Source organism: Myotis nattereri (genome assembly GCF_964212035.1).
Source record: "Myotis nattereri genome assembly, chromosome: 1".
Classification (NCBI taxonomy): Eukaryota; Metazoa; Chordata; class Mammalia; order Chiroptera; family Vespertilionidae; genus Myotis; species Myotis nattereri.
This window is the reverse complement of record NC_138075.1, coordinates 79,118,156-79,144,765: the sequence shown is the minus strand read 5'-3', so window position 1 is coordinate 79,144,765 and position 26,610 is coordinate 79,118,156. Positions and strand designations below refer to the sequence as shown.

At 48.9% G+C, this 26,610-nt stretch overlaps 3 protein-coding genes across 4 annotated transcripts; all 3 read left to right on the top strand.

The window, feature by feature from the left end:
* Nucleotides 1-622: 622 nt before the first annotated feature.
* Nucleotides 623-847, top strand: LOC308522928 (ATP synthase subunit epsilon, mitochondrial-like; the record flags this gene model as incomplete). Its single annotated transcript, XM_081096548.1, has 1 exon — nt 623-847. The coding sequence occupies one exon, from the start codon at nt 623-625 to the stop codon at nt 845-847; it is 225 nt and encodes a 74-aa protein (XP_080952674.1).
* Nucleotides 848-8,993: 8,146 nt separating this feature from the next.
* On the top strand, nt 8,994-13,352 carry LOC308525288 (receptor-interacting serine/threonine-protein kinase 3-like). The gene is made up of 10 exons (XM_081100095.1): nt 8,994-9,175; nt 9,387-9,527; nt 9,672-9,981; nt 10,461-10,606; nt 10,733-10,779; nt 10,988-11,155; nt 11,266-11,345; nt 11,580-11,930; nt 12,058-12,118; nt 12,948-13,352. Exons 1-10 carry the CDS (start codon nt 9,156-9,158, stop codon nt 13,136-13,138), a joined length of 1,515 nt encoding a protein of 504 aa, XP_080956221.1. The 5' UTR covers nt 8,994-9,155; the 3' UTR covers nt 13,139-13,352.
* A 6,808-nt stretch (nt 13,353-20,160) lies between these two features.
* On the top strand, nt 20,161-24,144 carry LOC308516131 (receptor-interacting serine/threonine-protein kinase 3-like). 2 transcript variants are annotated; one of them, XM_081086942.1, is made up of 10 exons: nt 20,161-20,343; nt 20,559-20,695; nt 20,839-21,148; nt 21,556-21,707; nt 21,834-21,880; nt 22,090-22,257; nt 22,368-22,447; nt 22,682-23,032; nt 23,160-23,220; nt 23,820-24,144. In XM_081086942.1, the coding sequence occupies exons 1-10, from the start codon at nt 20,341-20,343 to the stop codon at nt 23,966-23,968; spliced, it is 1,458 nt and encodes a 485-aa protein (XP_080943068.1). In that variant the 5' UTR covers nt 20,161-20,340; the 3' UTR covers nt 23,969-24,144. The 2 variants fall into 2 exon arrangements, with proteins under 2 accessions (XP_080943068.1, XP_080943067.1); XM_081086941.1 differs by having other exon boundaries at nt 20,555-20,695.
* Nucleotides 24,145-26,610: the final 2,466 nt, after the last annotated feature.

Sequence of the window (26,610 nt, the reverse complement as noted above, 5' to 3'; positions counted from 1 at the left end):
CACAATAAAAAAGAATGAACTATTGACACACACAACAATGTAAGTGAACCTCAAAAAAAATTACATTGAGTAAAAGAGATCAGACAATAAAGAATACATACTATGTGAGTTCATTTATATAAAATAGAGAAGACAACCAATCTAAAGTGATACTAAGCAAATTAGTAGTTGCCAAGACAGGGGGAATGGCATAGAAAGGCAGAAGGGACGAATTGGAAAGGGGCACAAGGAAACTGTTGGGTGTGATAAATATGTTCACTATCTTAATTGTGGTGATGGTTTCATGGGCATATACATATGTCAAAACTCATCCTATTGTTCACCTTAAATATGTGCAGTTTATTGAAAGTAAACTTCATTGATTTTTTTAGAGAGAGTGGAAGGGACGGGGGAAAGAAACATTGATGTGAGAGAGACACATCAATTGGATGGTTCCGGCACGTGCTATAACCTGGGCCAGAGATCAAATCTGCAACCAAGGTACCTGCCTTTGACTGGAATCAAACCTGTGACCCTTCAGTTCATGGGCTGATGCTGTAGCCAATGAGCAAAACCAGCTAGATCTCCACTCTACTTCAATAACATTATTAAAATATTTAATTAAAAATACTAATAGTCTTACATGACTCAAAATCCTTCCCGGGTCACCACTGAGCTGACTTTGATGCATCCTCGTGATTGGGTCCAACATCATGGTGGCTATTGGCAACAGGCTGGACTCAGCTACATCCCATACTCCCAGATCTCTGCAAAAGCAGTGAAAGTCGCACGGAAAACAGAATTCAAAACAAATGCCAAGAAGACTTCTGGCAGCAGCATAAAAGTTGTGAAAGTGAAAAAGGAATAATCTACCCTGAGCAAAGTTTGAAATGCTACATTTTCAAAGTTAAGATGTGTGAACACATGTTATGGCAGATTGAAAACAACCCAAGTGCCCATCGGTGGATGGGGGTGGTAGAGAAGTTGAGCAAAAGAGAAGAGAAAAAAAACTCAGGGAAATGGACAACAGTGTGGTGATTGTGGGGGTGGGGATGTAGAGGGAGTTGGAGGAGGATATGAGGGCATAAACGGTGATGGATGGAAACTTGACTTGAGACTTGAGGTGGTGAACACACAATAGGGTGTAGAGATGAAATGTTGTGGAATTGTGCACCTGAAACCTGTCTTATTTTATTAACCAGTGTCACCCCAATACATTCAAAAAAGAGGCGAAAATTGCAAACTCTCCAAAAGCCTCAACAGACTTCTGGTTATTTAAAAAGAAAGAATGGAAGGACGGAAGGAAGGACAGAAGGAAGGAAGGAAAGGAGATATAATGATATTACTTCATGGGGGGAGGGGAATACCTGTCTTGTTCATAGATTGACAATGCCAATAAATTGAAGTACTAGTATAGTAAAAAAGAAAAGAAAAGAAAAAAAGTATTGCTTTCAGATAATTTTAAAGAACCCCACCCATAAAGGGAAGTGGCTGAAAGAGCATAAATCTGGGTTTAAAACCCTGTTCTGCTACGAAGTTATTTATGGCCTTGGCCCGGGCTGGTTACTGACCGCTCACAGCCTCTTCAGTTCCTTCACCCATAAAACGGGGTGAATAATAATCTGCCTCACCGGTTTGTTGTTAAAATTTGAGTGAGATACCAAATGAGAGCGTGCCTAGCCCATCCTAGATGGCAGAGTACGCTATGCCCCATCTCTGAGGTAGTCAGATTCCTTTCTATCCCCTTCCTTTCCCCTCCTTTCCTCTTTCCTTCCAGATAGGGAGGGGTCCTAGTCACCAAGATATTCAGAAGAGAAACAATGAGGAGGAAACAGGGCAGAGGGCTTGGATTGTGTTCCCCTGAACACAGTGCCTGAGACCAGAACTTGAGACTTCCTGGAGGGTGGCCCCAGGGATGAGGAGGGAGGGGGCAGAAAATGCAACTCAGGGGCCTGGATGGTGTGGCTCAGGGGTCGAGCTTCCATCTATGAACCAAGAGGTAACTGGCTCAATTCCAATCAGGATTTCTATCTCTTTGCTCTTCTCCCTTCTACTCTCTCTAAAATCAATAAAAACATATTTTTAAAAAGAAAAGAAAATGTAAATCAGGGAAGGAGAAATGCCAATAAAAAGGTACAAGAGCTCGCCACTGACGTGGAGCGCAGCCCAGCCACAGCCTCTCTGCAGATCTGTAGAATACACCTTAGAATTGACCCTCTGAAGATCCGGAGGCTGGGACGCTGACCTGTGTCCGTGTCCAACCTGGTGAGGATTACACTCAGAGCATTAACTCTCCTCTCTTGTTGCCACACCTCTATCAACTGAGGGAGAAAAACAGAGACAAGGCCTCTGCCTGGGGCACTGGCAGGGTTGTGGGGGCCATCCACCACCCTGCAGTTCAAGTCAAAGGTGGCCTGAGGACATGTGGCATGGGGCACCAAAAGCAGCTGCCTCGGGCCCAAAACCCATGCCTGGGTTAACAATGTGAGCGTCTCAATCCTGGTGAGCAACTCTGTGCCAAGCAGACAACCTCCAGTGCCTACAGACCCAGGATGAAAGCCCTCTCTCCTCAAGACCACAGCAGGGATGTGACTGACTCCCTCAACCGTTCCCTCAGAACAAGCGTCTGGGAGAGAGGAGAGAGAATACCTGAGGGGGTTAGTCATTAAAGGGGAGGAAGGGTGGGGCTGGGAATTTACCAAGAGAAGGAAATGCTGGCTATTTCACTGAGCAGCAGTTAAATCATTTGTCTCTGCTCTACAAATAAGTTGAGAGTTAGAAATGTTCCTCAGATTAGAAACACCATTACGGTTACTGTATTAACGCCTATCACTTATCAAGCATGTAACATGTGCCTGGAAATGCGCTATGTTCTTTCAAGCCTCATTTCATTTCATCCTCACAGCAACCCAATCCAATAGGTATTACAATTAACTGAAGCTCAGAGCGATTGAGTAAATCGCTGAACGTCCAACAGCTAGTAACCTGTAGAGCCAGAATTCAATCCCAGGTAGCCTGACCTAAGAGCCTGTGCTTTGACCATTAGGCTGTCCAGCTAGGGAAGCAATTTGAAGCAGTGGCCCGGAGGAGAGGGGCTGGGAGTGCACATTAACTAGGCACAGAAAACAAAGACAGGAGTCCCCATGAAGGAAGGGGATAGACGGTGCACAGTGGCCATCGTATGTGTGTGGACATATCATTTACAGCTGCTCAAAACCTTTTTAGTCCCATGGTGCAAAGACAGAAGAAAAATAAGTTACCTTTCCCAGCCTCCCTTGCTCTGCGTGCGCAGACAGCAAGTTAGGTGCTGCCACTGGAGCACCGCTCCAAAATGCGCCCTGTGAAGAAACAGATGACAAGCAGGGATTCCATTTTGCTGGGGCAGGTGTCCCTAGGGGCACCGTGCTTCCTTGTGAAAGCACCAGGCTCTCAGCTTTGCTGCAGAAAAACAAGTTAAACGGGCTTTAGCCCTGCTTGGAATGCTAAAGGAGAAGAGCACGCCCTGGGCACGGGAGGGGGCTCCCAACAAGGAACCCCTAGGGCAGAGAGTAGCAGGAGCCACCGCAGGTGGGATCCTAACGCTTCTGAACCCAATTCCAATGGACGTGTGTGTGGTGGCAGAGGGGTCCCCACAACACCAAGAAGTTCTCTGACACCAGCCGGGTGTCCCCCAATTCCACTCAATTCTGACCCTATCTACCTGGCGGTAGCATCAGATCCCACAGGTTCAGGGCTCAGTCCTACACGACTGACACCCCTCTTCAGACGCCAATCAGAAGTCCAGATTGTCACCTGCGCTTCTGACCAACTGACTATAGATTGGAGGTTCCCACAATTTCCACCTTGGGTCCAATTAATTTTTGAAAGCGGCTCACAGAACTCAGAGAAACATTTTACTTACTAAATTACCGGTTTATTATAAAAGGAAACAACTCAGGAGTAGCCAGATGGAGACACGCATAGGGCAAGGTATGTGGGAGAGGGCTTGGAGCTCCCAGGCTCTCTTCAGGCACCAGCCTCCCAGGACCTCCACTTGTTCATCCACCTGGAAGCTCTCTGAGTCCCGTCCTTTTGGGGTTTTATGGAGGCTTCATACAGGGGCGTGGCTGAATCATTGGACATTGGCAATGGATTCCAACTGCAGCTCCTCTGCCCGCCTTGGAGCAGGTGAGACTGAAAGTTCCAACTCTCCAAACACCAGGTTGCTTCCCCTGGCAACCAGCCCGGTTCTTAGTTTACCTAAGGGTTTTCCCCAAAGTCACTTCATTATCTTAAAAAAGGCACCTTTTCCCACTTTCTTCAGAGGAAATTCCAAGGGTTTTAGGTTCCTGTTGCCAGGAACGGGATCAAAGACAAATATATATATTTCTTATTATAAATCGAAATATCACAGACCCCTTTCGAAGTGGAACAGTCTCTTCAAACCCCTCTGCTCAGACCCTAGGGTTTGTTTGTTTGACTTTTCTAAGTTTGGTGCAGTCCAGTCTCAGTTCATTTGCTCATAGTTGCACAGTCCTTCTCTGGTCAAGGTTTGTTTTTCCGCAGCTGGGAGCAGAGATAAGGGTTTCCCTGATGAGTAGAGCAGACTTGTGCCAGAGGGAGGGTTCTGCACGGTCACAGTAAAAAAGGGTCTTATCACTTTAAGTTTGTCTTTCACATCCAGACAAAAGTGAGGTCTTTTTATTTCTTCATCTGCAAAACCTGACAATTGGTCCCCCCTCACAGGCTTGTGATGACATACTGTGAAAGTGCTTTGTGGACTATGAACTGTAAACAGACTAGCTTTTATCATTGTTGATGATTTGATGGTAATAATGACCCATGCAAGGCGGGGGGTGGAGGGGGGGGTGGAGAACATTCAGCCAGTCCCAAAGCTCACAGTGTGAACTTGGCACCTTTTCTCTCTTCAGCTGTATCTTCTGCTTAATCAAGGATTGCGACTTTAATTTTAGTGGTTACATACTTTTTTTTTATATTTTATTTTTTCCTAAATCTGTCTGGGCATTTTTTTATAATCTCGGATTCCTTATTCAGTTTTTCTGCTCTATCTTTCATACTTTAAACATTTCACAATAACTTCTTTAGATTATCTGATTATTCCAAACGCTGAAGTCCTTAAAGGTCTAAACCTGTTCATTATTGTTCCAGCTGATTCTCCCTCATGATGATTTGAATCCTTATATATTTAGTAATATTTTTGTAAGTTTAAATTTGGCTAAATTTAAACCAGAAGCCTGGATTGAGGCTGCTTTCCTCTAAGGAGGATTCAGTTTGCCCCTGCTGGACTCTAGGGGGCATTAATAATCTGGGCTACTTAAACTTTCCAGTGTATGGTTTATTTAATCAAAGGGAATGAGAGCAGTTCTCACATGGTAACTAACATCTTTATTGATTTTAACATCGAGTGCTGCAGCCTAGACAGTTTTCCTTGTAGGTTCCCTCTGTAAGCAGGTGGACTTTATTCTTTGCACTAAGAATGTAATCTTTTTAACGGTCCCAGCTTTGGGCAGAAGATGGTGTCTCACATTTAGCTCTTCCATCCTCCTCAACCCTAGGGCTTAGTGCAGTGATGGCGAACCTTTTGAGCTCGGCGTGTCAGCATTTTGAAAAACCCTAACCTAACTAGTGCCGTGTCACATATAGAAATTTTTTGATATTTGCAACCATAGTAAAACAAAGACTTATATTTTTGATATTTATTTTATATATTTAAATGCCATTTAACAAAGAAAAATCAACCAAAAAAATGAGTTTGCTTGTCACCTCTGACACACATGTCATAGGTTCGCCATCACTGATAGTGTCTGGTTCTCCCCAACCTTCCATACTCCTACCCAGTCCCTAAAGCTCTAGGTTTCTAGTTAGTTGACCTCTCCATTTATTTACCATTTGCCTTTTGTTTTGTATTGTCAGGGGGATGCTCTTAGTAGATTACCTTTATTTGGGGGCGCTTACTAAAGAATTTTAAAAATATGTATTTGTTGTGTTTTATATAGCATTTAAGTTTTCTGCTATAGGAAGCTTTTGAGAACTCATAGTACTGGAAGAGATTTTTCTTAAGTGATTATATGGTATATGTTGTTTTCTAACCTGCCTTTTTCCCACTTGAAATATGAAAAACACTTGTAATATAAATAAATATAGGTCTAGAGCAGTGGTTCTCAACCTTCCTAATGCCGTGACCCTTTAATACAGTTCCTCATGTTGTGGTGACCCCAACATAAAATTATTTTCGTTGCTACTTCATAACTGTAATTTTGCAACTGTTATGAACCGTAATGTAAATATCTGATATGCAGGATGTATTTTCATTGTTACAAATTGAACATAATTAAAGCATAGTGATTACTCACAAAAACAATATGTAATTATATATGTGTTTTCTGATGGTCTTAGGTGACCCCTGTGAAGGGGTCGTGACCCACAGGTTGAGAACCGCTGATCTAGAGCATCATTTTAATGGTTACATAGTCTTCTCTTTTACATTTTTTTTATTGATTGGTTTTAGAGAGAGACAAAGGGAGAGAGGGAAAAAAAACATGAATTTATTGTTCCACTTATTTATAGATTCATTGGTTGATTCTTGTATGTGTACTGTCCCAGTTTTGAACCCGCAACCTTGGTGTATCAGAACTAGGCTCTAACCAATCCTGCTACCCTGCCAGGGTCTACATAGTCTTCTATTGCATAATTTATTTAATCTTTTTCTTATTATTGGATATTTAGGGTTCTGTGGTTTCTTTTCACTGTTTCAACAACATTTCAGTGAATATCCTTATAACTAAATCTTTGCATAATCGCGATATTCTTTCTTCTTTAAGTGTTTGTAAAAATAATATATGCAAACACTAAGGAAAATTAAAATTATCCACAATCTTTTTTGCTGTCACCTTAATTAATACTGTTTGGTCTATAATTGGAATCTCTTAATCAAACAACAGATGAGAAATAGTTAGGGCTAGAATATGAAGAGAGACCACACCCTCTGCTCTCCACCCCTCACCCCAACAACTAGGGATAGGAAGCCAGAGCAGGACCATCAGGAGCAGAGAGCTGAAGCGATGGCAGACACCAAGTGAAATCCAAAAGCCTGGGACAGCTGTGGTGAGAGGCACCAGGCCTCAGGAAAGGCTGAAGCTTCACAATCTCGCCTCACCTGTGCCCTCCTGCCTGAAGCAGAGGGTCTTCTCAGCCACTCCTCCAGGCTCCCATCTCTGCCCTCCTTCTTTTAAATGGGTTTGGTTTATTTTGAGTCAAAAAAGCAGTACAGGGCCCTAGCTGGTTTGACTCAGTGGATTGAGCATCAGCCTGTGGACTAAAGGGTCCCTGGTTCAATTCTGGTCAAGGGCAAATGCCCTGGTTTTGGGCTCCATCCCTAGTAGGGGATATGCAGGAAGTAACTGATCAATGATTCTCTGTCATCATTGATTGCTTCTGTTTCTATCTCTCTCCCTTCCTCTCTGTAATCAATAAAAATTTTCTTTTTTTTAAAAAAAGCAGTACAAGCTCTGAAACTATTCCCAGCCCTATGCTTTATAGTGGCTTACCCATGATTCTCAGGGTCTTGTCCCAATCTAAGAAATTCTACCATAGAAAGGCCTTTGGGGGGGGGGGTGAAGGGGGGGACGTCTTTAAATACCCCTCTACCTCCTTTCTGCCTGCTTCCCTTGAGTGCAGCCCAGATATTGAGCCCAGGGTCTTCTCCCGAAAGAGAATCATGAAGGGAATGGCTGCCCTCTCTGATAGCTCTTTGCTCTTGACTACACTTTTTTGAGGACCTGATGCACTTGCCTTTATAGTCTGTGAGATACCGTCATATCTCTGCAATAAAGTCTGTTTCAGATTGATTCTGTCAGCTGTGCAGGTGAGAGCCCCTAAACCATAAAGAAGCCCAACCTCCTCTTTTCTCCCAATGAGTATGGAGCCCCAGCTGGGGTGATCGGTTTCTTAAGGAAGCCCTAGAAGTTATGGTCTCCCTGTGAAGGACTGGGTGCCCAGAGCTGGCTATATCTGTTCCCAACAAGCTCCAGCCCTGGTCAGGCATTGAGTGGGTAAAATAACTTTTTGTCTACCCAAATCCTTAAGGCTCCCCAAGATCCTGAGCAAAGCCCTTGTCCATAGCATAGGCTTGTGGGGAAGGTGTATAAACCAGGGAATAAGCATGAAGGAGTTGGCATGGGGGGGAGAGGGCAGGGACGCTCTGAGGTGTTTCCACTGTGGCGACACCTCCATGTCAGCAAGCCGCTGGCTGGGCCATTCATACCACAAGGCCCTGGGAGTGGGTCTTGATCTTGACAGAAGACAAGTCACTACCAATGCCAGGGCCTGGCCTCAGTGACAGCAGCTGTCAGGGACTGGGCCGGAATACAGACAGGGACCCCTCAGCACACAGTTGGATGCTTCACACCTTCCTCAACCACCTTCACCACCACCTGAGTGGTACAGCCCTGAAGCCGATGTGAAAATAGGAAAGCTTGATGGTTGGGAGCCAGGCTCTGAAGTTCCACACTGGCTTGGGCGACGTAAACTATCAGCGCCTGTGTTTTCTTATCCATAAAGAAGGGATGAAAGCAGGACACATGCCCTAAGGATTGATGTGAGAATAAATAAGCTCATCTTTGTATCTGGCACATGGTGAGCATGACAGAAGTGTTAGCTCTGATCTTAGGGGAGCTGAGGGAGAGATGAGCCCTAGGACCACGAAATCCTCCTCAGCACCCTCCCATGCCCAGCCCAGGCCTGGCAGGTGCTGGAGCTGGGAGGCCTGTGGGAGAAGGGAGAGACACTGGCTGTAGGAATGGGTTGATTGTGGGTTCCTGGAACGTGAGGACTCCTTCATGGCACCATAAATGCAAGTGGCCCCTAACCAGGCTGTGGCATGTAGCAGGCTGCTCAAGGAAATGCCAGTTAGAAAAGACAAGCGCTAAGTTTCTGTTCTGCCCAGCCCCTTTGGGGCGGGAACTGCAGAGGCAGGAGGAACCTCAGCTGCCCTTGTAACAGGAAGTTGTTCTGTCACTCAGAGCAGGGAAGCAGAATCAGTTCAGTGGCTTAGGTGGCCTGGAGATTGACCCTTCTCCTCACCCCCAGACCCCTCTCTACCACAAACCCTATTCCCAGAAGTCACTCCATCTGTGTGAACTTGAAACTTCCAGGAGCCCCTGGCACCTTCCAGTTTGATGTCTTGCAGCAAGTTATGGTGAGTGGAGAATGAGACACAGGATGCCCCTTGGACTCATCTGGGCCTGCCGTTGTGCCGGTACCAAGGCCAGGAGACGGTGGGGCTCACGGGGGAGGCTGTGGATTTTACCGACCCTACTGAGTCACGGGGGGCCATGGAGCAGAGGGGTTGTGGGAAGCAGCAGGGACTTGGGACCAATACCAGCTGGTGAAGAGGCCCCTTCTCCCAGGCAGAAAGGTGCCCCAGCCCCTCTGGTGTCCATTGAGGACTTGAAGAACCCGAAGTTCATCGGCCAAGGCGGGTTCGGCACAGTGTTCCAGGCACAACACCAGACCTGGGGTTACAATGTGGCAGTCAAGATCGTTGACTCGTGAGTGTCCCCGCTGCTGGTTGACTAGCCAGGGTCTTGCTGAGGCAGCAGGCTGCTGTCCTGGGGGTGGGGGTGGGGGGTCTGAGTGGGGAAGGGAGGAATCTGCCCAGCAGAGCAAGACTCCAACTCTCTCCTGGAATATAGGAAGATGATATCCAGGGAAGTGAAGGCCATGGCAAGTCTGCGTCACCCCAACGTGCTGACCCTGATGGGGATCACCGAGAAGCTGGAGTGGGACCATGTGTTGGGGCCGGCTCTGGTGACTCAATTCATGGAGAACGGTTCCCTGGCAGGGTTGCTACAACCCGAATGCCCTCTGCCCTGGCCACTTACCTGCCGCCTGCTGCAGGAGTTGGTGCTCGGGATGTGTTACCTGCACAGCCAGAACCCCGTGCTTCTGCACCGGGACCTGAAGCCCTCCAACGTCCTGCTGGACCCAGACCTGCATGCCAAGGTCAGCCTGTCCACATCCCAGCCCAGCCTCTAGATAGGTTGTGCCCCAGAGCCGCTCCAGCCCCACCAACTGAAAAAGCATCTGCTGCAGCTCTGTCTACTGAATACCCTCAGCATCTCCCTCTGGACACAGGGCTGCCCAAGTGTCAAGGCCTATCCAGAAGCTTTAGCTTCTGCCACACCAAGTGATAGAGGCCCTGTCCAACACAGCCACTTCCACCTGCCCACCCACTAGGCTCTCCAAAGACCCATGGCTGGCAGCCCAGGAGACTCAGACTTTGACCCACCCTCAGAGGGGACGCAGACCTTCAAACCAAGGCCCAATTGGTCCTACTGTTTTCCTAACCCTCTTCACCCCCTTTGCAAGGCTGGACCTGTACCTTGGGTGGGGGTGGGGGTGGGGGTGGGGGAAAGAAGAGGATTCTGGAGCTGCCTGGCATTATCCATCCCCTACTTCCTCCTCCTTCCCTTCCTTTGCAGCTGGCAGATTTTGGCCTGTCCACATTTCTGGGAGGCTCACAGTCAGGGGCAGGGTCTGGGGTGTCAGGGGGCACCCCAGCCTACTTGGCCCCAGAACTATTGGCTGATGTAAACCAGAAAGCTACTATGGCCAGTGATGTCTACAGGTAAGACACCCATGCCGAACACACATCCCCAATTTTTACACCTCTCTGGGCCCTTCTAGGGGAAGGTGTATGAAAGAGAAGTTTTGCCAGAGGTTGGGAGAGTCCTCAGCTTTTTGTCTCTTGCAGCTTTGGGATCCTAATGTGGGCAGTGCTTGCAGGAAGAGAAGCTGAGAGTAAGATTTTAAGCAGACTATTGGATCCTTAACCCCAGGCGCCCTCCTCCTGAAAGCCCCCAAGCCCTCCACTTCCTGCTTACCTGCTCAGACTGTCCTACCCGCTCCTCCTCTCCCCTTGGACTACACTCCCTGCCCTGTTCTATATAGAGCAGGTCGCCCCTCCTACTCCGAATGCTTTCTCTTCATGTCCCCACCCCCACCTCAGTAGTGAACCAGACATCACTGGTGCTGCAAGTTGTGTGTGAGAGCCAGGACCGGCCCCCACTGACAGAGCTGCCCCAGCCTGGCCCTGAGACTCCTGGCCTGGAGGGACTAGTGGAGTTGTTGCAGCGCTGCTGGAGCCATGAGCCCAAGGACAGGCCTTCCTTCCAAGGTAAACGGGCCACTAAACTGGCAGCTGGGTTGGGCCTCAATCTGTCAGCAGAGGGCTTTCCCAGAGAAAGAAGTTTTGCTCACCTGCCACCCACTCTGCCTTCTCTCCAGACTGCCGAACAAACACTGAGAAAGCCCTCCACCTGGTACGAGATGAAGCTGGTACAAAAATGGATGCTGCAGTCTCCACAGTGAGTACCCAACACCAGCCCCAATCTGAGAGCTGGGAAGGAATGGCACCACATGGCTCTCTTGGCACCCAGTGACTCCCCACTGACCACTGCTCCTTATGTCCTAGCCCTCATCCCACTCTCCCCACCTCATTCCTGATTCCCTGACAGCAGTTTATGGGCCAAGAGACGTCTTCCTAGGGTGTACACGGGCTCTCCCACCCCCACACCCAGCAATTCTCCCTGTCCTTGCAGGTGAAGAAGTTCCTGTCAGAGTACAGGAGCAGCAACAGGTTGTCTGCCCCTGAGCCAGGCTCAAGGGGGACAGAAATGGATGGCCGTGGGGCAATCCCTGATTCCAGGGTCTCTGACATGCTGAAAAACCTGAATCTGAAAGGGCCCCACAGCTCTGTTTCTGAAAAATGTGGAAACCTTCCTGAGAAGATTGAGGCACAGAAAAAGCATGTTCCGCATGCCTGGGCAGCAGGGGCGCCTTCGGATTCAACTGCCCAACTTCCCCCAACTTCAGAGACCTCACCATTCAGAAACCCGGTGCCCAACCCCACCTCGGCTTGGACCCCAGGTCCTGGACCCCAAAGAACTCAGGTGAGACTTTGGCAGAACTAGGGGATGCCAATCTTGTCCCCTTTTCAGGGAAAACTTGGGACTGAGGAAGTATGCTCTGGAAAGAGGCCTCAAGACAGAGAGCTTGAGAGCTCTGTGTTGTTCACAGGGGGCTGAGAGAGGTGGCACCAACTGGCCTCCCGAGGAGCCAGGACCAAGTCCAATACCAGGTAACCATACCCACTCCTTCTCTCCCCTCCCCCTTACCCCCTGCTCAATTCCTCCACCAGCTCCATCCTCTAGACCAGTGGTTCTCAACCTTCCTAATGCCGCGACCCTTTAATACAGTTCCTCATGTTGTGGTGACCCCCAATTTCATGGTTACAAATTGAACATAATTAAAGCATAGTGATTAATCACAAAAACAATATGTAATTACATATGTGTTTTCCGATGGTCTTAGGCGACCCTTGTGAAAGGGTCGTTCGACCCCCAAAGGGGTCACGACCCACAGGTTGAGAACCGCTGCTCTAGACCATATATAGAAACCCTGTTTTGAAGCTCCTTGTTGGGGTGCTGCCAGCTCCTACCCAAGGAGGGGTAGAAAAGGGGAATGAAAGGGCTAGAGGCCACTTACTCTAATCTCCTCATTTCATAAATGAAGAAACTGATGCTCTTTGGGATTGGATCCTGCTGTGATCACAGCAAAGCCTGGATTTGTCCTAGGCCTTCTAGCTCCCCAGCACCAACTCTGTGAACCCCCAAATTCCATTGTGGCTATGTCAGTACTGAGGGCTTCCAAGCAGAAAAGATCCAAATACCCGGGTTAAAAACGTCAGCTGCCACCACTCTTGAGCTTCTGCACACCCAGTTCTGAAGGGGCAGTCTGCCCGGGAAAGGCAAAGACATCCCTGATACCTTCCCTGGGAGGCCCTGAGACCCCGTCTCTGCATTTCCCGGGGCGACCACGAGGTGCTGCTGCCCCTCCACTCTGCTGCTCCTCCTAACTAAGTTGCTGAAGACTTAACCCTCACACTAACACCTCTGTTTCTTTTCAAGGGACATGGTACCCTTCCATCTATAACAGCCAAGCAGTGCAGATTGGAAACAACAACCACATGATGATACCTTATTATGTCTTGGGTGGAGCTGGCAGCACCCCCCGACCACAAGTACCTTCAAACGAAGTGCCACAAGAAGCTAACATCTGGACTGGGTCACAGGGCCAGTATAATAATGACAAAAATTGAGGAAGCATAGTCTTCTATTGCATAATTTATTTAATCTTTTTCTTATTATTGGATATTTAGGGTTCTGGGTTTTTCCCCCCACTATTTTAACAACATTTCAGTGAATACCCTTATAACTAAATCTTTGCATAAGCACAATCTTCTTCCTTCTTCAAGTGTTTGTAAAAATAATGTATGCAAACACTAAGGAAAATTAAAATTATCCACAATCTTTTTTGCTGTCACCTTAATTAATACTATTTGGTCTATAATTGGAATCTCTTAATCAAACAACAGATGAGAAGTAGTTAGGGCTAGAATATGAAGAGAGACCACACCCTCTGCTCTCCACCCCTCACCCCAACAACTAGGGATAGGAAGCCAGAGCAGGACCATCAGGAGCAGAGAGCTGAAGCGATGGCAGACACCAAGTGGAATCCAAAAGCCTGGGACAGCTGTGGTGAGAGGCACCAGGCCTCAGGAAAGGCTGAAGCTTCACAATCTCGCCTCACCTGTGCCCTCCTGCCTGAAGCAGAGGGTCTTCTCAGCCACTCCTCCAGGCTCCCATCTCTGCCCTCCTTCTTTTAAATGGGTTTGGTTTATTTTGAGTCAAAAAAAAGCAGAGAAACTAAAATGGCAGCATAGGTAAACACCAGAAATTGCTGTCTCGCACAACCACTTCAAAAATACAACTAAAAGACAAAAAGGACATCATCCCGAACCACAGGAAGGCTGGCCGAGTGGAAATTCTACAACTAGAAGGAAAGAGAAAAGCACACTGAGACTCAGAGGAGGTGCGGAAGTAAAGTGCATAGGTACAGAGGCACACGTGGAAAGGGCTGGCAACTGAGGACTCGGCTGTCTTTTTCAATCGGGAGCGAGACACAGGCTCCCGACATCTCTGAACTCCAGTTCAGGGCGAGTCTCTGGGGACCCAGACTCATATGGGAAGAAACTGGTCTGTCTGGCATCGGTCGGAACTCGAGGGCGGCTTTCTCTCAGAGGTGATTGCAGTGATTACCGGGACACTGAGATGCAGGGACTCTTAGGGTAGGACTGAGGAGCAGCCATAGCTGCTTGCTCCAACCTGTTGATCCCCAGAGACCCCGCCCTACCCAAGCTGCATGCAGAGGCTTTTGTATATGAAAGGCCCAGCCCTTTTCAATCTGAAAATTACCTAACAAACTGCAGCTGGGTCAGAGAGACCCAGAACTTCCAAAAGAAGGCCCAATGCCCCACAGCAGCTTGCATTGCTTCACAGCTGGGCCTCATCTGGGCACCTCCAAACCGCAAACAAAGAAAAGGAATCTGCAGATCTATCCATAGCTCCTGCTGGGTAGCCTCAGGCAGAGGCTAAATTAGCACCTCCTTAGAGATCCAAGAGCCAGTGTACCCAGTGGTCAGAGTGGGACCATCCAGATTACAACTCCTCAGATCCATAAGGGACACACTCAGGGGGCAGACTCAGTGAGCACCAAAGCCCCACTGAGGCAAGTCTTGCCCCAGAAGGATGTCTCCAGCACAGTTCTCCCACTGCAGCCACAGCTGATTCTCACAGCCAATTGGCCTGGAGGTCAATTCCTCCCAGTGATACCTACAACAATCAAGGCTTAACTACAACAAGACTGTCACACAGCCCACAAAGGGGTGCATCAAGAGTGTCCACCTTAGGTAATTGGGGAGACTGAGCCACTGGGCCCTATCGGACACCTAGCACAGAAAGCCACTCTATCAACACAGGGAAGCATAAAAAAATACAGAGAAAAGAAACAAGTCACAAATGACAGAAATGGAGGAAAGCAAACTATGGATATAGAGTTCAAAACCACACTTATAAGGTTTTTCAAGAATTTTCTAGAAACCGCCAATAAATTTAGTAAGACCCTCAATTAGTCTAGTGAAACCGCCGATAAATTTAGTGAGACCCTCAAAAAATCTAGTGAGACCCTCGAGAATATGAAAAAGGGCCAACTAGAAATTAAGCATACACTGACTGAAATAAAGAATATTATACAAAGTTCTGACAGCAGACTAGAGGACCGCAAGAATCAACTCAAAGATTTGAAATACGAAGAAGCAAAAAACACCCAACTGGAAAAGCAAAATGAAAAAGGAATCCAAAAATATGAACATAGTGTAAAGAGTCTATGGAACAACTTCAAGCGTACCAACATCCGAATTATGGGGGTGCCAGAAGAAGAGAGAGAGCAAGATATTGAAAACCTCTTTGAAGAAATAATGACAGAAAACTTCCCCTACCTGGTGAAAGAAATAGACTTACAAGTCCAGGAAGGGCAGAGAAACCCAAACAAAAGGAATCCAAAGAGGACCACACCAACCATCGGTTGCTTGAGGGACGTGGAGGTGCTGTGGAAGGTTAGCAGTGGGGATTCTGTGCGGTCAGAGGGGGTTTGGAATTGAAGGTGGAAGATTGGCTTGTTAATTTTCATTCCTTGTGTATTTTCTGTATGGATATAAGTATTTTTTTTTGTAACAAATTCCAAGTGTACTTTAATGATCAGATTTTATATTGTTCCATAAAACTTGATCATTTGAGGCATAACTTAAGGGGCCTTAAGTTGATGTCACTTGAGGACATTTGGGGAAGTGAGTCGCTGAAGGAGGCAGTGATTGATGGGGAGCGGGAGCCTCTGTGATTGGAGGATTTTGAGGGTCACACTGTGACACACTCTGCTGGGGGGGCAGTGATTGGGGACCTAATGAAATGGGTAGAGCGGGGTGCTAAGGGTAGCATATGGGAACCAGTTGACTGCATCGCTCTCTGGCACTGAGTGTTGGGGTCCTTTCGGGGATGGATGGTAGGGGTCAGTGTTGATTTCTCCTTGCTGTGTCTGTGGACAGGGTAAGGGTCAGTGATTGGCAGCTGAGCAGATAGGTGATGGTTCCCATTGGGGGCGTTATTTGAAATCCCGTGTTGGGAGTTATTTCAGGCCCTTTGGAAACCACACTCTCTGAGACACATTTATTGGCGATGAAAGTAGTAATGATTTCAGGAGCCTATGTCAGTGGCTGGGAGGCATTTCTTGACCTTCTGGTAGTCCTGTGGTCTGCTCATTGGGGGTTTCTTGAGGTCAAAAAGGATGTTTTGAGGGACCCTGTCCTTGTAGGGGACCACACTGGATAGTGGCAACTTTGTTCAGTTTAGAATGAGGCAGTCACAGGATTGAGTCCCTTTGCAGACTGAGTGACCTTAAGGCAAATTATGTAACACAATTCGGTCTCAGGTTCCTTATCCACACAATGGGTACAATAATGATTATAGGGTGGGGGGAGGCAGAAGAGGGTATGGGGGGAGATAAATGGTGATGGAAGGAGACTTGACTTGGGGCGTTGAACACACAATACCAAATTCATGCACGGTTGGGATCTGGCCAGCTGCCCCAATCAGAGCAGATTGGGCTAGGCTGGCTTCTGGGAGGGGATGTGGGAGGTTGGCCGTCCAGCCCCACTCCAGATTGGAGTGGGAGGGGACCATCAGGGTGAGGTCAGCTGGGGGCAGGGGCCACAGGCTGATTGGAGGTGGGGCCAGCCAGGGCGAGGGGCCCTGGGCGGTTGGCGGGTACAACCCCCTGGTCGAACTCCTGGTCAAGGGGACAATTCGCATATTAGGTTATTGAAGATTTTGTTACTTTTTAAATGAAAAATATTTTGGTACAAAATACAGTTATGCAAAAATATAGCTATTTCAGTGAAATTATAAAAACAACAACAACAAAAAAAAACAAAAAACAAAGAGGACCACACCAAGACACATCATAATTAAAATGCCAAGAGCAAAAGACAAAGAGAGAATCTTAAAAGCAGCAAGAGAAAGAAACTCAGTTACCTACAAGGGAGTACCCATATGACTGTCAGTGGATTTCTCAGCAGAAACTATGCAGGCCAGAAAGGAGTGGCAAGACATATTCAAAGTGATGAATACCAAGAACTTACAACCAAGATTACTCTACCCAGCAAAGCTATCATTCAGAATTGAAGGTCAGATAAAGAGCTTCACAGATAAGGAAAAGCTAAAGGAGTTCATCACCACCAAACCAGTATTATATGAAATGCTGAAAGGTATCCTTTAAGAAGAGGAAGAAGAAGAAAAAGGTAAAGATACAAATTATGAACAACAAATACACATCTATCAACAAGTGAATCTAAAAATCAAGTGAGAGACGGTCCCAGTGAGGCTGAGACAGTCCCTGGGGGGCTGAGACGGTCCCTGGGAGGCCCAAATGGTCCCTGGGAGGCTGGAAGGCTGAGACGGTCCCTGGGAAGCCGGTGGAACCATGGGAGCCGCCAGATGGCTTGGTCGACGGCCCATGAACCAGCACGCATCCCTACCTACAACTATCACACGAAGGGTGAGAGGGGCAAGGGCAGCTGTAGATTTGCTTTCTTCTCACTTTTGGTAGCAAAACCCTCATTTTAAACATAAGAGGACACATTATTTTAAAAAGCCATTACGTGTCTCTGTACCCTTTCTGAGTAGAGCGTGAACAAGTCATGAGACAACTTTCCGAACACAGGGACACAACGCAAATGGAAATAGCTACATCTTCCACAGGTATCACCTTTGATCAGGCAACAAAAAGTGTACACCTATGGATGAGGACAGTGGGGGAGTGGGGGGGCGTAAGGGCAGAGAGTGGGGTGGGAACTGGGTGGAGGGGAGCTATGGGGGGGAAAAAGTGGAACAACTGCAATAATCTGAACAATAAAAATTTATTAAAAAAATAAAATAAATAAAAATCAAGTGAATAAATAATCTGATGAACAGAATAAACTGGTGAATATAATAGAATCAGGGGCATAGAAAGGGAGTGAACTGACTACTCTCGGGGCGGGGGGAAGGGGTGTGGAGGATGTGGGAAGAGACTGAACAAAAATCGTGCACCTATGGATGAGGACAGTGGGGGAGGGGGATAAGAGCAGAGGGTGGGATGGGAACCGGGTGGAGGGGAGCTATGGGCGGGGGGGCGGGGGGAGAGGAACAACTGTAATAATCTGAACAATAAAGACTTTTTTTTCAAAAAAAAAAAAAAAAAGCAATACAGGGCCCTAGCTGGTTTGACTCAGTGGATTGAGCATCAGCCTGTGGACTAAAGGGTCCTTGGTTCAATTCTGGTCAAGGGCAAATGCCCTGGTTTTGGGCTCCATCCCTAGTAGGAGATATGCAGGAGGCAGCTAATCAATGATTCTCTCTCATCATTGATTGCTTCTGTTTCTATCTCTCTCCCTTCCTCTCTGTAATCAATAAAAAAAATTATTTTTTTAAAAAAAGCAGTACAAGCTCTGAAACTATTCCCAGCCCTATACTTTATAGTGGCTTACCCATGATTCTCAGGGTCTTGTCCCAATCTAAGAAATTCTACCATAGAAAAGCCTTTATTTTGGGGTGGAGGGGTGGAGGGGGGGGGACGTCTTTAAATACCCCTCTACCTCCTTTCTGCCTGCTTCCCTTGATTGCAGCCCAGATATTGAGCCCAGGGTCTTCTCCCGAAAGAGAATCATGAAGGGAATGGCTGCCCTCTCTGATAGCTCTTTGCTCTTGACTACACTTTTCTGAGGACCTGATGCACTTGCCTTTATAGTCTGTGAGATACCATCATATCTCTGCAATAAAGTCTGTTTCAGATTGATTCTATCAGCTGTGTAGGTGAGAGCCCCTAAACCATAAAGAAGCCCAACCTCCTCTTTCTCCCAATGAGTATGGAGCCCCAGCTGGGGTGATCGGTTTCTTAAGGAAGCCCTAGAAGTTATGGTCTCCCTGTGAAGGACTGGGTGCCCAGAGCTGGCTATATCTGTTTCCCACAAGCTCCAACCCTGGTCAGGCATTGCGTGGGTAAAATAACTTTTTGTCTACCCAAATCCTTAAGGCTCCCCAAGATCCTGAGTTCTGAAAAGCCCTTGTTCAGAGCATAGGCTTGTGGGGAAGGTGTATAAACCAGGGAATAAGCATGAAGGAGTTGGCATGGGGGGGAGAGGGCAGGGACGCTCTGAGGTGTTTCCACTGTGGCGACACCTCCATGTCAGCAAGCCGCTGGCTGGGCCATTCATACCACAAGGCCCTGGGAGTGGGTCTTGATCTTGACAACAGACAAGTCACTACCAATGCCAGGGCCTGGCCTCAGTGACAGCAGCTGTCAGGGACTGGGCAGGAATACATACAGGGACCCCTCAGCACACAGTTGGATGCTTCACACCTTCCTCAACCACCTTCACCACCACCTGAGTGGTACAGCCCTGAAGCCGATGTGAAAATAGGAAAGCTTGATGGTTGGGAGCCAGGCTCTGAAATTCCACACTGGCTTGGGCGAGGTAAACTATCAGTGCCTGTGTTTTCTTATCCATAAAGAAGGAATGAGCCCTGACCGGTTTGGCTCAGTGGATAGAGCATCAGCCTGCGGACTGAGGGGTCCTAGGTTCGATTCCAGTCAAGGGCATGTACCTTGGTTGTGGGCACATCCCCAGTAGGGGGTGTGCAGGAGGCAGCTGAATGATGTTTCTCTCTCATCGATGTTTCTAACTCTCTATCCCTCTCTCTTCCTCTCTGTAAAAAATCAATAAAAATATTTTTAAAAAGAAGAAGAAGGAATGAAATCGGTACCCATGCCCTTAGGGTTAACATGAGAATAAATAAGCTCATCTTTGTATCTGGCACATGACAGAAGTGTTAGCTCTGATCTTAGGGGAGCTGAGGGAGAGATGAGCCCTAGGACCACGAAATCCTCCTCAGCACCCTCCCATGCCCAGCCCAGGCCTGGCAGGTGCTGGAGCTGGGAGGCCTGTGGGAGAAGGGAGAGACACTGGCTGTAGGAATGGGTTGATTGTGGGTTCCTGGAACGTGAGGACTCCTTCATGGCACCATAAATGCAAGTGGCCCCTAACCAGGCTGTGGCATGTAGCAGGCTGCTCAAGGAAATGCCAGTTAGAAAAGACAAGCACTAAGTTTCTGTTCTGCCCAGCCCCTTTGGGGCGGGAACTGCAGAGGCAGGAGGAACCTCAGCTGCCCTTGTAACAGGAAGTTGTTCTGTCACTCAGAGCGGGGAAGCAGAATCAGTTCAGTGACTTAGGTGGCCTGGAGATTGACCCTTCTCCTCACCCCCAGACCCCTCTCTACCACAAACCCTATTCCCAGAAGTCACTCCATCCGTGTGAACTCAAAACTTCCAGAAGCCCCTGGCACCTTCCAGTTTGATGTCTTGCAGCAAGTTATGGTGAGTGGAGAATGAGACACAGGATGCCCCGTGGACTCATCAGGGCCTGCCGTTGTGCCGGTACCAAGGCCAGGGGACAGTGGGGCTCACGGGGGAGGCTGTGGATTGTACTGACCCTACTGAGTCACGGGGGGCCATGGAGCAGAGGGGTTGTGGGAAGCAGCAGGGACTTGGGACCAATACCAGCTGGTGAAGAGGCCCCTTCTCCCAGGCAGAAAGGTGCCCCAGCCCCTCTGGTGTCCATCGAGGACTTGAAGAACCCGAAGTTCATTGGCCAAGGCGGGTTCGGCACAGTGTTCCAGGCACAACACCAGACATGGGGTTACAATGTGGCAGTCAAGATCGTTGACTCGTGAGTGTCCCCGCTGCTGGTTGACTAGCCAGGGTCTTGCTGAGGCAGCAGGCTGCTGTCCTGGGGAGGGGGTGGGGGGTCTGAGTGGGGAAGGGAGGAATCTGCCCAGCAGAGCAAGACTCCAACTCTCTCCTGGAATATAGGAAGATGATATCCAGGGAAGTGAAGGCCATGGCAAGTCTGCGTCACCCCAACGTGCTGACCCTGATGGGGATCACCGAGAAGCTGGAGTGGGACCATGTGTTGGGGCCGGCTCTGGTGACTCAATTTATGGAGAACGGTTCCCTGGCAGGGTTGCTACAACACGAATGCCCTCTGCCCTGGCCACTTATCTGCCGCCTGCTGCAGGAGTTGGTGCTCGGGATGTGTTACCTGCACAGCCAGAACCCCGTGCTTCTGCACCAGGACCTGAAGCCCTCCAACGTCCTGCTGGACCCAGACCTGCATGCCAAGGTCAGCCTGTCCACATCCCAGCCCAGCCTCTAGATAGGTTGTGCCCCGGAGCCGCTCCAGCCCCACCAACTGAAAAAGCATCTGCTGCAGCTCTGTCTACTGAATACCCTCAGCATCTCCCTCTGGACACAAGGCTGACACAGCCACTTCCACCTGCCCACCCACTAGGCTCTCCAAAGACCCATGGTTGTCAGCCCAGGAGACTCAGACTTTGACCCACCCTCAGAGGGGATGCAGACCTTCAAACCAAGGCCCAATTGGTCCTACTGTTTTCCTAACCCTCCTCACCCCCTTTACAATGCTGGACCTGTACCTTGGGTGGGGGTGGGGGTGAGGGAAAGAAGAGGATTCTGGAGCTGCCTGGCATTATCCATCCCCTACTTCCTCCTCCTTCCCTTCCTTTGCAGCTGGCAGATTTTGGCCTGTCCACATTTCTGGGAGGCTCACAGTCAGGGGCAGGGGCAGGGGCAGGGGTGTCAGGGGGCACCCCAGCCTACTTGGCCCCAGAACTATTGGCTGATGTAAACCAGAAAGCTACTATGGCCAGTGATGTCTACAGGTAAGACACCCATGCCGAACACACATCCCCAATTTTTACACCTCTCTGGGCCCTTCTAGGGGAAGGTGTATGAAAGAGAAGTTTTGCCAGAGGTTGGGAGAGTCCTCACCTTTTTGTCTCTTGCAGCTTTGGGATCCTAATGTGGGCAGTGCTTGCAGGAAGAGAAGCTGAGAGTAAGACTTTAAGCAGACTATTGGATCCTTAACCCCAGGCGCCCTCCTCCTGAAAGCCCCCAAGCCCTCCACTTCCTGCGTACCTGCTCAGACTGTCCTACCCGCTCCTCCTCACCCCTTGGACTACACTCCCTGGCCCGTTCTATGAGGGAGTAGGTCGCCCCTCCTACTCCGAATGCTTTCTCTTCATATCCCCACCCCCACCTCAGTAGTGAACCAGACATCACTGGTGCTGCAAGTTGTGTGTGAGGAGCAGAAGCGGCCCCCACTGACAGAGCTGCCCCAGCCTGGCCCTGAGACTCCTGGCCTGGAGGGACTAGTGGAGTTGTTGCAGCGCTGCTGGAGCCATGATCCCGAGGACAGGCCTTCCTTCCAAGGTAAACTGGCCTCTAAACTGGCAGCTGGGTTGGGCCTCAATCTGTCAGCAGAGGGTTTTCCCAGAGAAAGAAGTTTTGCTCACCTGCCACCCACTCTGCCTTCTCTCCAGACTGCCGAACAAACACTGAGAAAGCCCTCCACCTGGTACGAGATGAAGCTGGTACAAAAATGGATGCTGCAGTCTCCACAGTGAGTACCCAACACCAGCCCCAATCTGAGAGCTGGGAAGGAATGGCACCACATGGCTCTCTTGGCACCCAGTGACTCCCCACTGACCACTGCTCTTAATGTCCTAGCCCTCATCCCACTCTCCCCACCTCATTCCTGATTCCCTGACAGCAGTTTATGGGCCAAGAGACGTCTTCCTAGGGTGTACACGGGCTCTCCCACCCCCACACCCAGCAATTCTCCCTGTCCTTGCAGGTGAAGAAGTTCCTGTCGGAGCAAAGGAGCAGCAACAGGTTGTCTGCCCCTGAGCCAGGCTCAAGGGGGACAGAAATGGATGGCCGTGGGGCAATCCCTGATTCCAGGGTCTCTGACATGCTGAAAAACCTGAATCTGAAAGAAACCCCCAGCTCCGTTCTTGAAAAATGTGAAAACCTTCCTGAGAAGATTGAGGCACAGAAAAAGCATGTTCCGCATGCCTGGGCAGCAGGGGCGCCTTCGGATTCAACTGCCCAACTTCCCCCAACTTCAGAGACCTCACCATTCAGAAACCCGGTGCCCAACCCCACCTCGGCTTGGACCCCAGGTCCTGGACCCCAAGGAACTCAGGTGAGACTTTGGCAGGACTAGGGGATGCCAATCTTGTCCCCTTTTCAGGGAAAACTTGGGACTGAGGAAGTATGCTCTGGAAAGAGGCCTCAAGACAGGGAGCCTGAGAGCTCTGTGTTGTTCACAGGGGGCTGAGAGAGGTGGCACCAACTGGCCTCCCGAGGAGCCAGGACCAAGTCCAATACCAGGTAACCATACCCACTCCTTCTCTCCCCCCCTCACCCTCCCCTCAATTCCTCCACCAGCTCCATCCTCTATCTAGACCATATATAGAAGCCCTCTTTTGAAGCTCCTTGTTGGGGTGCTGCCAGCTCCTACCCAAGGAGAGGCAGAAAAGGGGAAAGAAAGGGCTAGAGGCCACTTACTCTAATCTCCTCATTTCATAAATGAAGAAACTGCTGCTCTTTGGGATTGGATCCTGCTGCGATCACAGCAAAGCCTGGAGTTGTCCTAGGCCTTCTAGCTCCCCAGCACCAACTCTGTGAACCCCCAAATTCCATTGTGGCTATGTCAGTACTGAGGGCTTCCAAGCAGAAAAGATCCAAATACCCGGGTTAAAAACGTCAGCTGCCACCACTCTTGAGCTTCTGCACACCCAGTTCTGAAGGGGCAGTCTGCCCGGGAAAGGCAAAGACATCCCTGATACCTTCCCTGGGAGGCCCTGAGACCCCGTCTCTGCATTTCCCGGGGCGACCACGAGGTGCTTCTGCCCCTCCACTCTGCTGCTCCTCCTAACTAAGTTGCTGAAGACTTAACCCTCACACTAACACCTCTGTTTCTTTTCAAGGGATAAGGCTCCTTTCCATCAATAACTGCTGTTTCCAAGGAGTGCAGGTTGGAAACAACAACCACATGGTGATATCTGATGTCTCGGATGGAGCTGGCAGCACCCCCACCACCACAAGTAGCTTCCAAAGAAGTGCCAGAAGAACATAATGCCTGCACTGAGCCACAGGGCCAGTATAATAATGACAGAAATTGAGGAAGCATCTAAACTGACTCCTGGACTTGAAGCAACTAGCTGAGGTTTTCTTTGAAGGCCACCAGGCCTGCACCCAAACTGACTTTGTGCCCCCAGGAATCAATAAAGTGGTGGTATTTTTTAAAAATTCTTTATTGTTTAAAGTATTACATATAGTATTACATATGTCTCCTTTTTCCCCCATTGACCTCTCCCCGGTCCCCCCCGGAACCCCTCCTTGCATAGGCCCTCACCCCCCCCCCCCAGTGTCTGTGTCCATTGGTTATGTTTATATGCATGCATACAAGTCCTTTGGTTGGTCTCTTACTCCCCTGCCACCACCCTTCCCTGCCTTCCCTCTAAACTTTGATGGTTGTTCAATGCTTCTATGTCTTTGAATCTATTTTTGTTCATTATATTCCAAAAATGAGTGAGATCATGTGATATTTATGTTTCTCTGACTGGCTTATTCCCTTAGCATAATGCTTTCCAGTTCCATCCATGCTGTTACGAATGGTAAGAATTCTTTCTTTTTTACCGCAGTATAGTATTCCATTGTGTAGATGTACCACAGCTTTCTATCCACTCATCTGCTGATGGGCACTTACACTGTTTCCAAATATTAGCTATTGTAAATTGTGGTGCTTTGAACATAGGGGTGCATCTGTCCTTTCTGATTGGTGTTTCTGATTTCTTGGGATATATTCCTAGAAGTGGGATCACTGGGTCAAATGGGAGTTTCATTTTTAACTTTTTGAGGAAACTCCATACTGTCTTCCATAGTGGCTGCACCAGTCTGCATTCCCACCAGCAGTGCACCTGTGTTCCTTTTTCTCCACATCCTCTCCAGCACTTGTCGTTTGTTGATTTGTTCTGACAGGTGTGAGATGATATCTCATTGCTGTTTTGATTTGCATCTCTCAGATGATTAGTGACTTTGAGCATGTTTTCATATGTCTCTTGGCCTTCTGTTAGTCCACTTTCGGAAAGTGTCTAAGTCCTTTGCCCATTATTTGATTGGATTGTGTATCTTCCTTTTGTTAAGTTGTGTGAGTTCCCTGTAAATTTTAGAGATTGAACCCTTATCAGAGATAACATTGGCAAATACACTGAGTGGCCAGATTATTATGACCACCCCATCAGTACTTCATTGACACTTCCAAAAATACTGAATATTGAAAACTTCCTAAGCAAATACTCTCAAGGTTTTGTTATTATTGTGATTTGCATAACTAATTCACTTCATTGTACTGATGGGGTCGTCATAATAATCTGTCCACTCTGTATGTTCTCCCATGCAGTGGGCTCTCTTGTTGTTTTGTTATTAGTTTCTTTTGCTGTGCAGAAGCTTTTTATTTTGATGTAGTCCCATTTATTTATTTTCTCCTTAGTTTCCATTGCCCTAGGAGCTGTAGTGGTAAAGATATTGCCAAGACATCTGTCTGCTATTTTGCTGCCTATGAAAATGGTGGTATTTTAACCAAAGTACCACGCAGGACGCTAAGGTGTCAGCCATAGGAGGGAAGGGACATGGATGGGAAGCTGGGGAGCTGGCATTGAGGGTGAGGGAGGCAATGCAGTCTCCCTGAGACCGGAAGCACAGTGCTGAGAGCTGGGGGTGGGCAATGTCATGGCACACAAGGTCAGGGCCCAGCCGTCGCAGGAAGGAATCCCAGAGGCCTGGCTCCTGGGGCCCACTCTAATCTCAGGGCAGGGCACTTCCTCTAGAGCAGGCAAGACCTGACCCTAAACCAAACTCTGGGGTTAGATGCTGTCCCTGCTTTTCTTCTGGGCTACAAAGGCTGGGCTGTGGGGTCCTGGGAGGGGCTCTCCATGGGAATTTGCAGACCTTGTGCCCAGCAGGAGAGACCCCTCCAATTTCTCCAAGGTCAGCCCCCACACTATCACCTTCCTCCATCACACACACTCACATGCACGCTACTTCTGAGGTGGGAGTCTTTTGGGGTCTCCGCTTGTGTCTGGGAGTGGAAAGCTATGGCTTTTCAAAGGTATGCACAGACCTGCCCCCAACCACGGAGCTGGCGATGGCGGGAGAATAGACAATTATTTGGCCAGGGCCACAGCGATGGCTGTCCAGGTCCGAGAGTTGGAGGGGGAAATGAGCCCCCATCTTGGTCTCTCCAGCCGTCTCTCAGCCTCCTCGCATCCAAGCACTGCACCTCTGTCTTAACACTTGCCACTCCGCGGGCCCACCCCACCCCCTTGAATCCCTCGTGTAGTCACCTTCTCTCCTAGATGGGGGCAGGGGAAAGGCAGTGCTGTCAGGAGAGACAATCAGAGTGGGGGAGGAGGCCTGGGGAGGCCCGCTCTGGCACGGGAAGGGCCGGGCTGTTTCATCGGGGAAGTGGGAGGGGGCCGCGGCGCCGGGAGGGAAGCGCCTGTCGCCCGGGGCTCAGAGCCACTAACTTAGCGGAGGAGAGACTCCGCAGCTAACTCCCCGAGCTCCCTCCCGGGCCTGGCACACTCAGCTGCAGCAGCCTCGCAGGCGGTGAGTTGGGGAAAAGAGGGAACCCGTTGCTTCAACCCCAAATCCTGTCCCCCTGGAGGTGCGGTTTTGCTCGGGCACCTCCGGAGTCGGGGTTTGAGGGAGGAGGAG

Excerpts from the sequence above, each read along its gene's own strand:
- LOC308525288 (XM_081100095.1), top strand. The coding sequence starts at position 9,156 with ATGTCTTGCAGCAAGTTATG. Across the intron at positions 9,528-9,671 it reads GCAGTCAAGATCGTTGACTC|GAAGATGATATCCAGGGAAG; the intron begins GTGAGTGTCCCC and ends CCTGGAATATAG. Across the intron at positions 10,780-10,987 it reads TGCAGGAAGAGAAGCTGAGA|TAGTGAACCAGACATCACTG; the intron begins GTAAGATTTTAA and ends CCCCCACCTCAG.
- LOC308516131 (XM_081086941.1), top strand. The coding sequence starts at position 20,324 with ATGTCTTGCAGCAAGTTATG. Across the intron at positions 21,881-22,089 it reads TGCAGGAAGAGAAGCTGAGA|TAGTGAACCAGACATCACTG; the intron begins GTAAGACTTTAA and ends CCCCCACCTCAG. Across the intron at positions 23,221-23,819 it reads AGGACCAAGTCCAATACCAG|GGATAAGGCTCCTTTCCATC; the intron begins GTAACCATACCC and ends TTTCTTTTCAAG.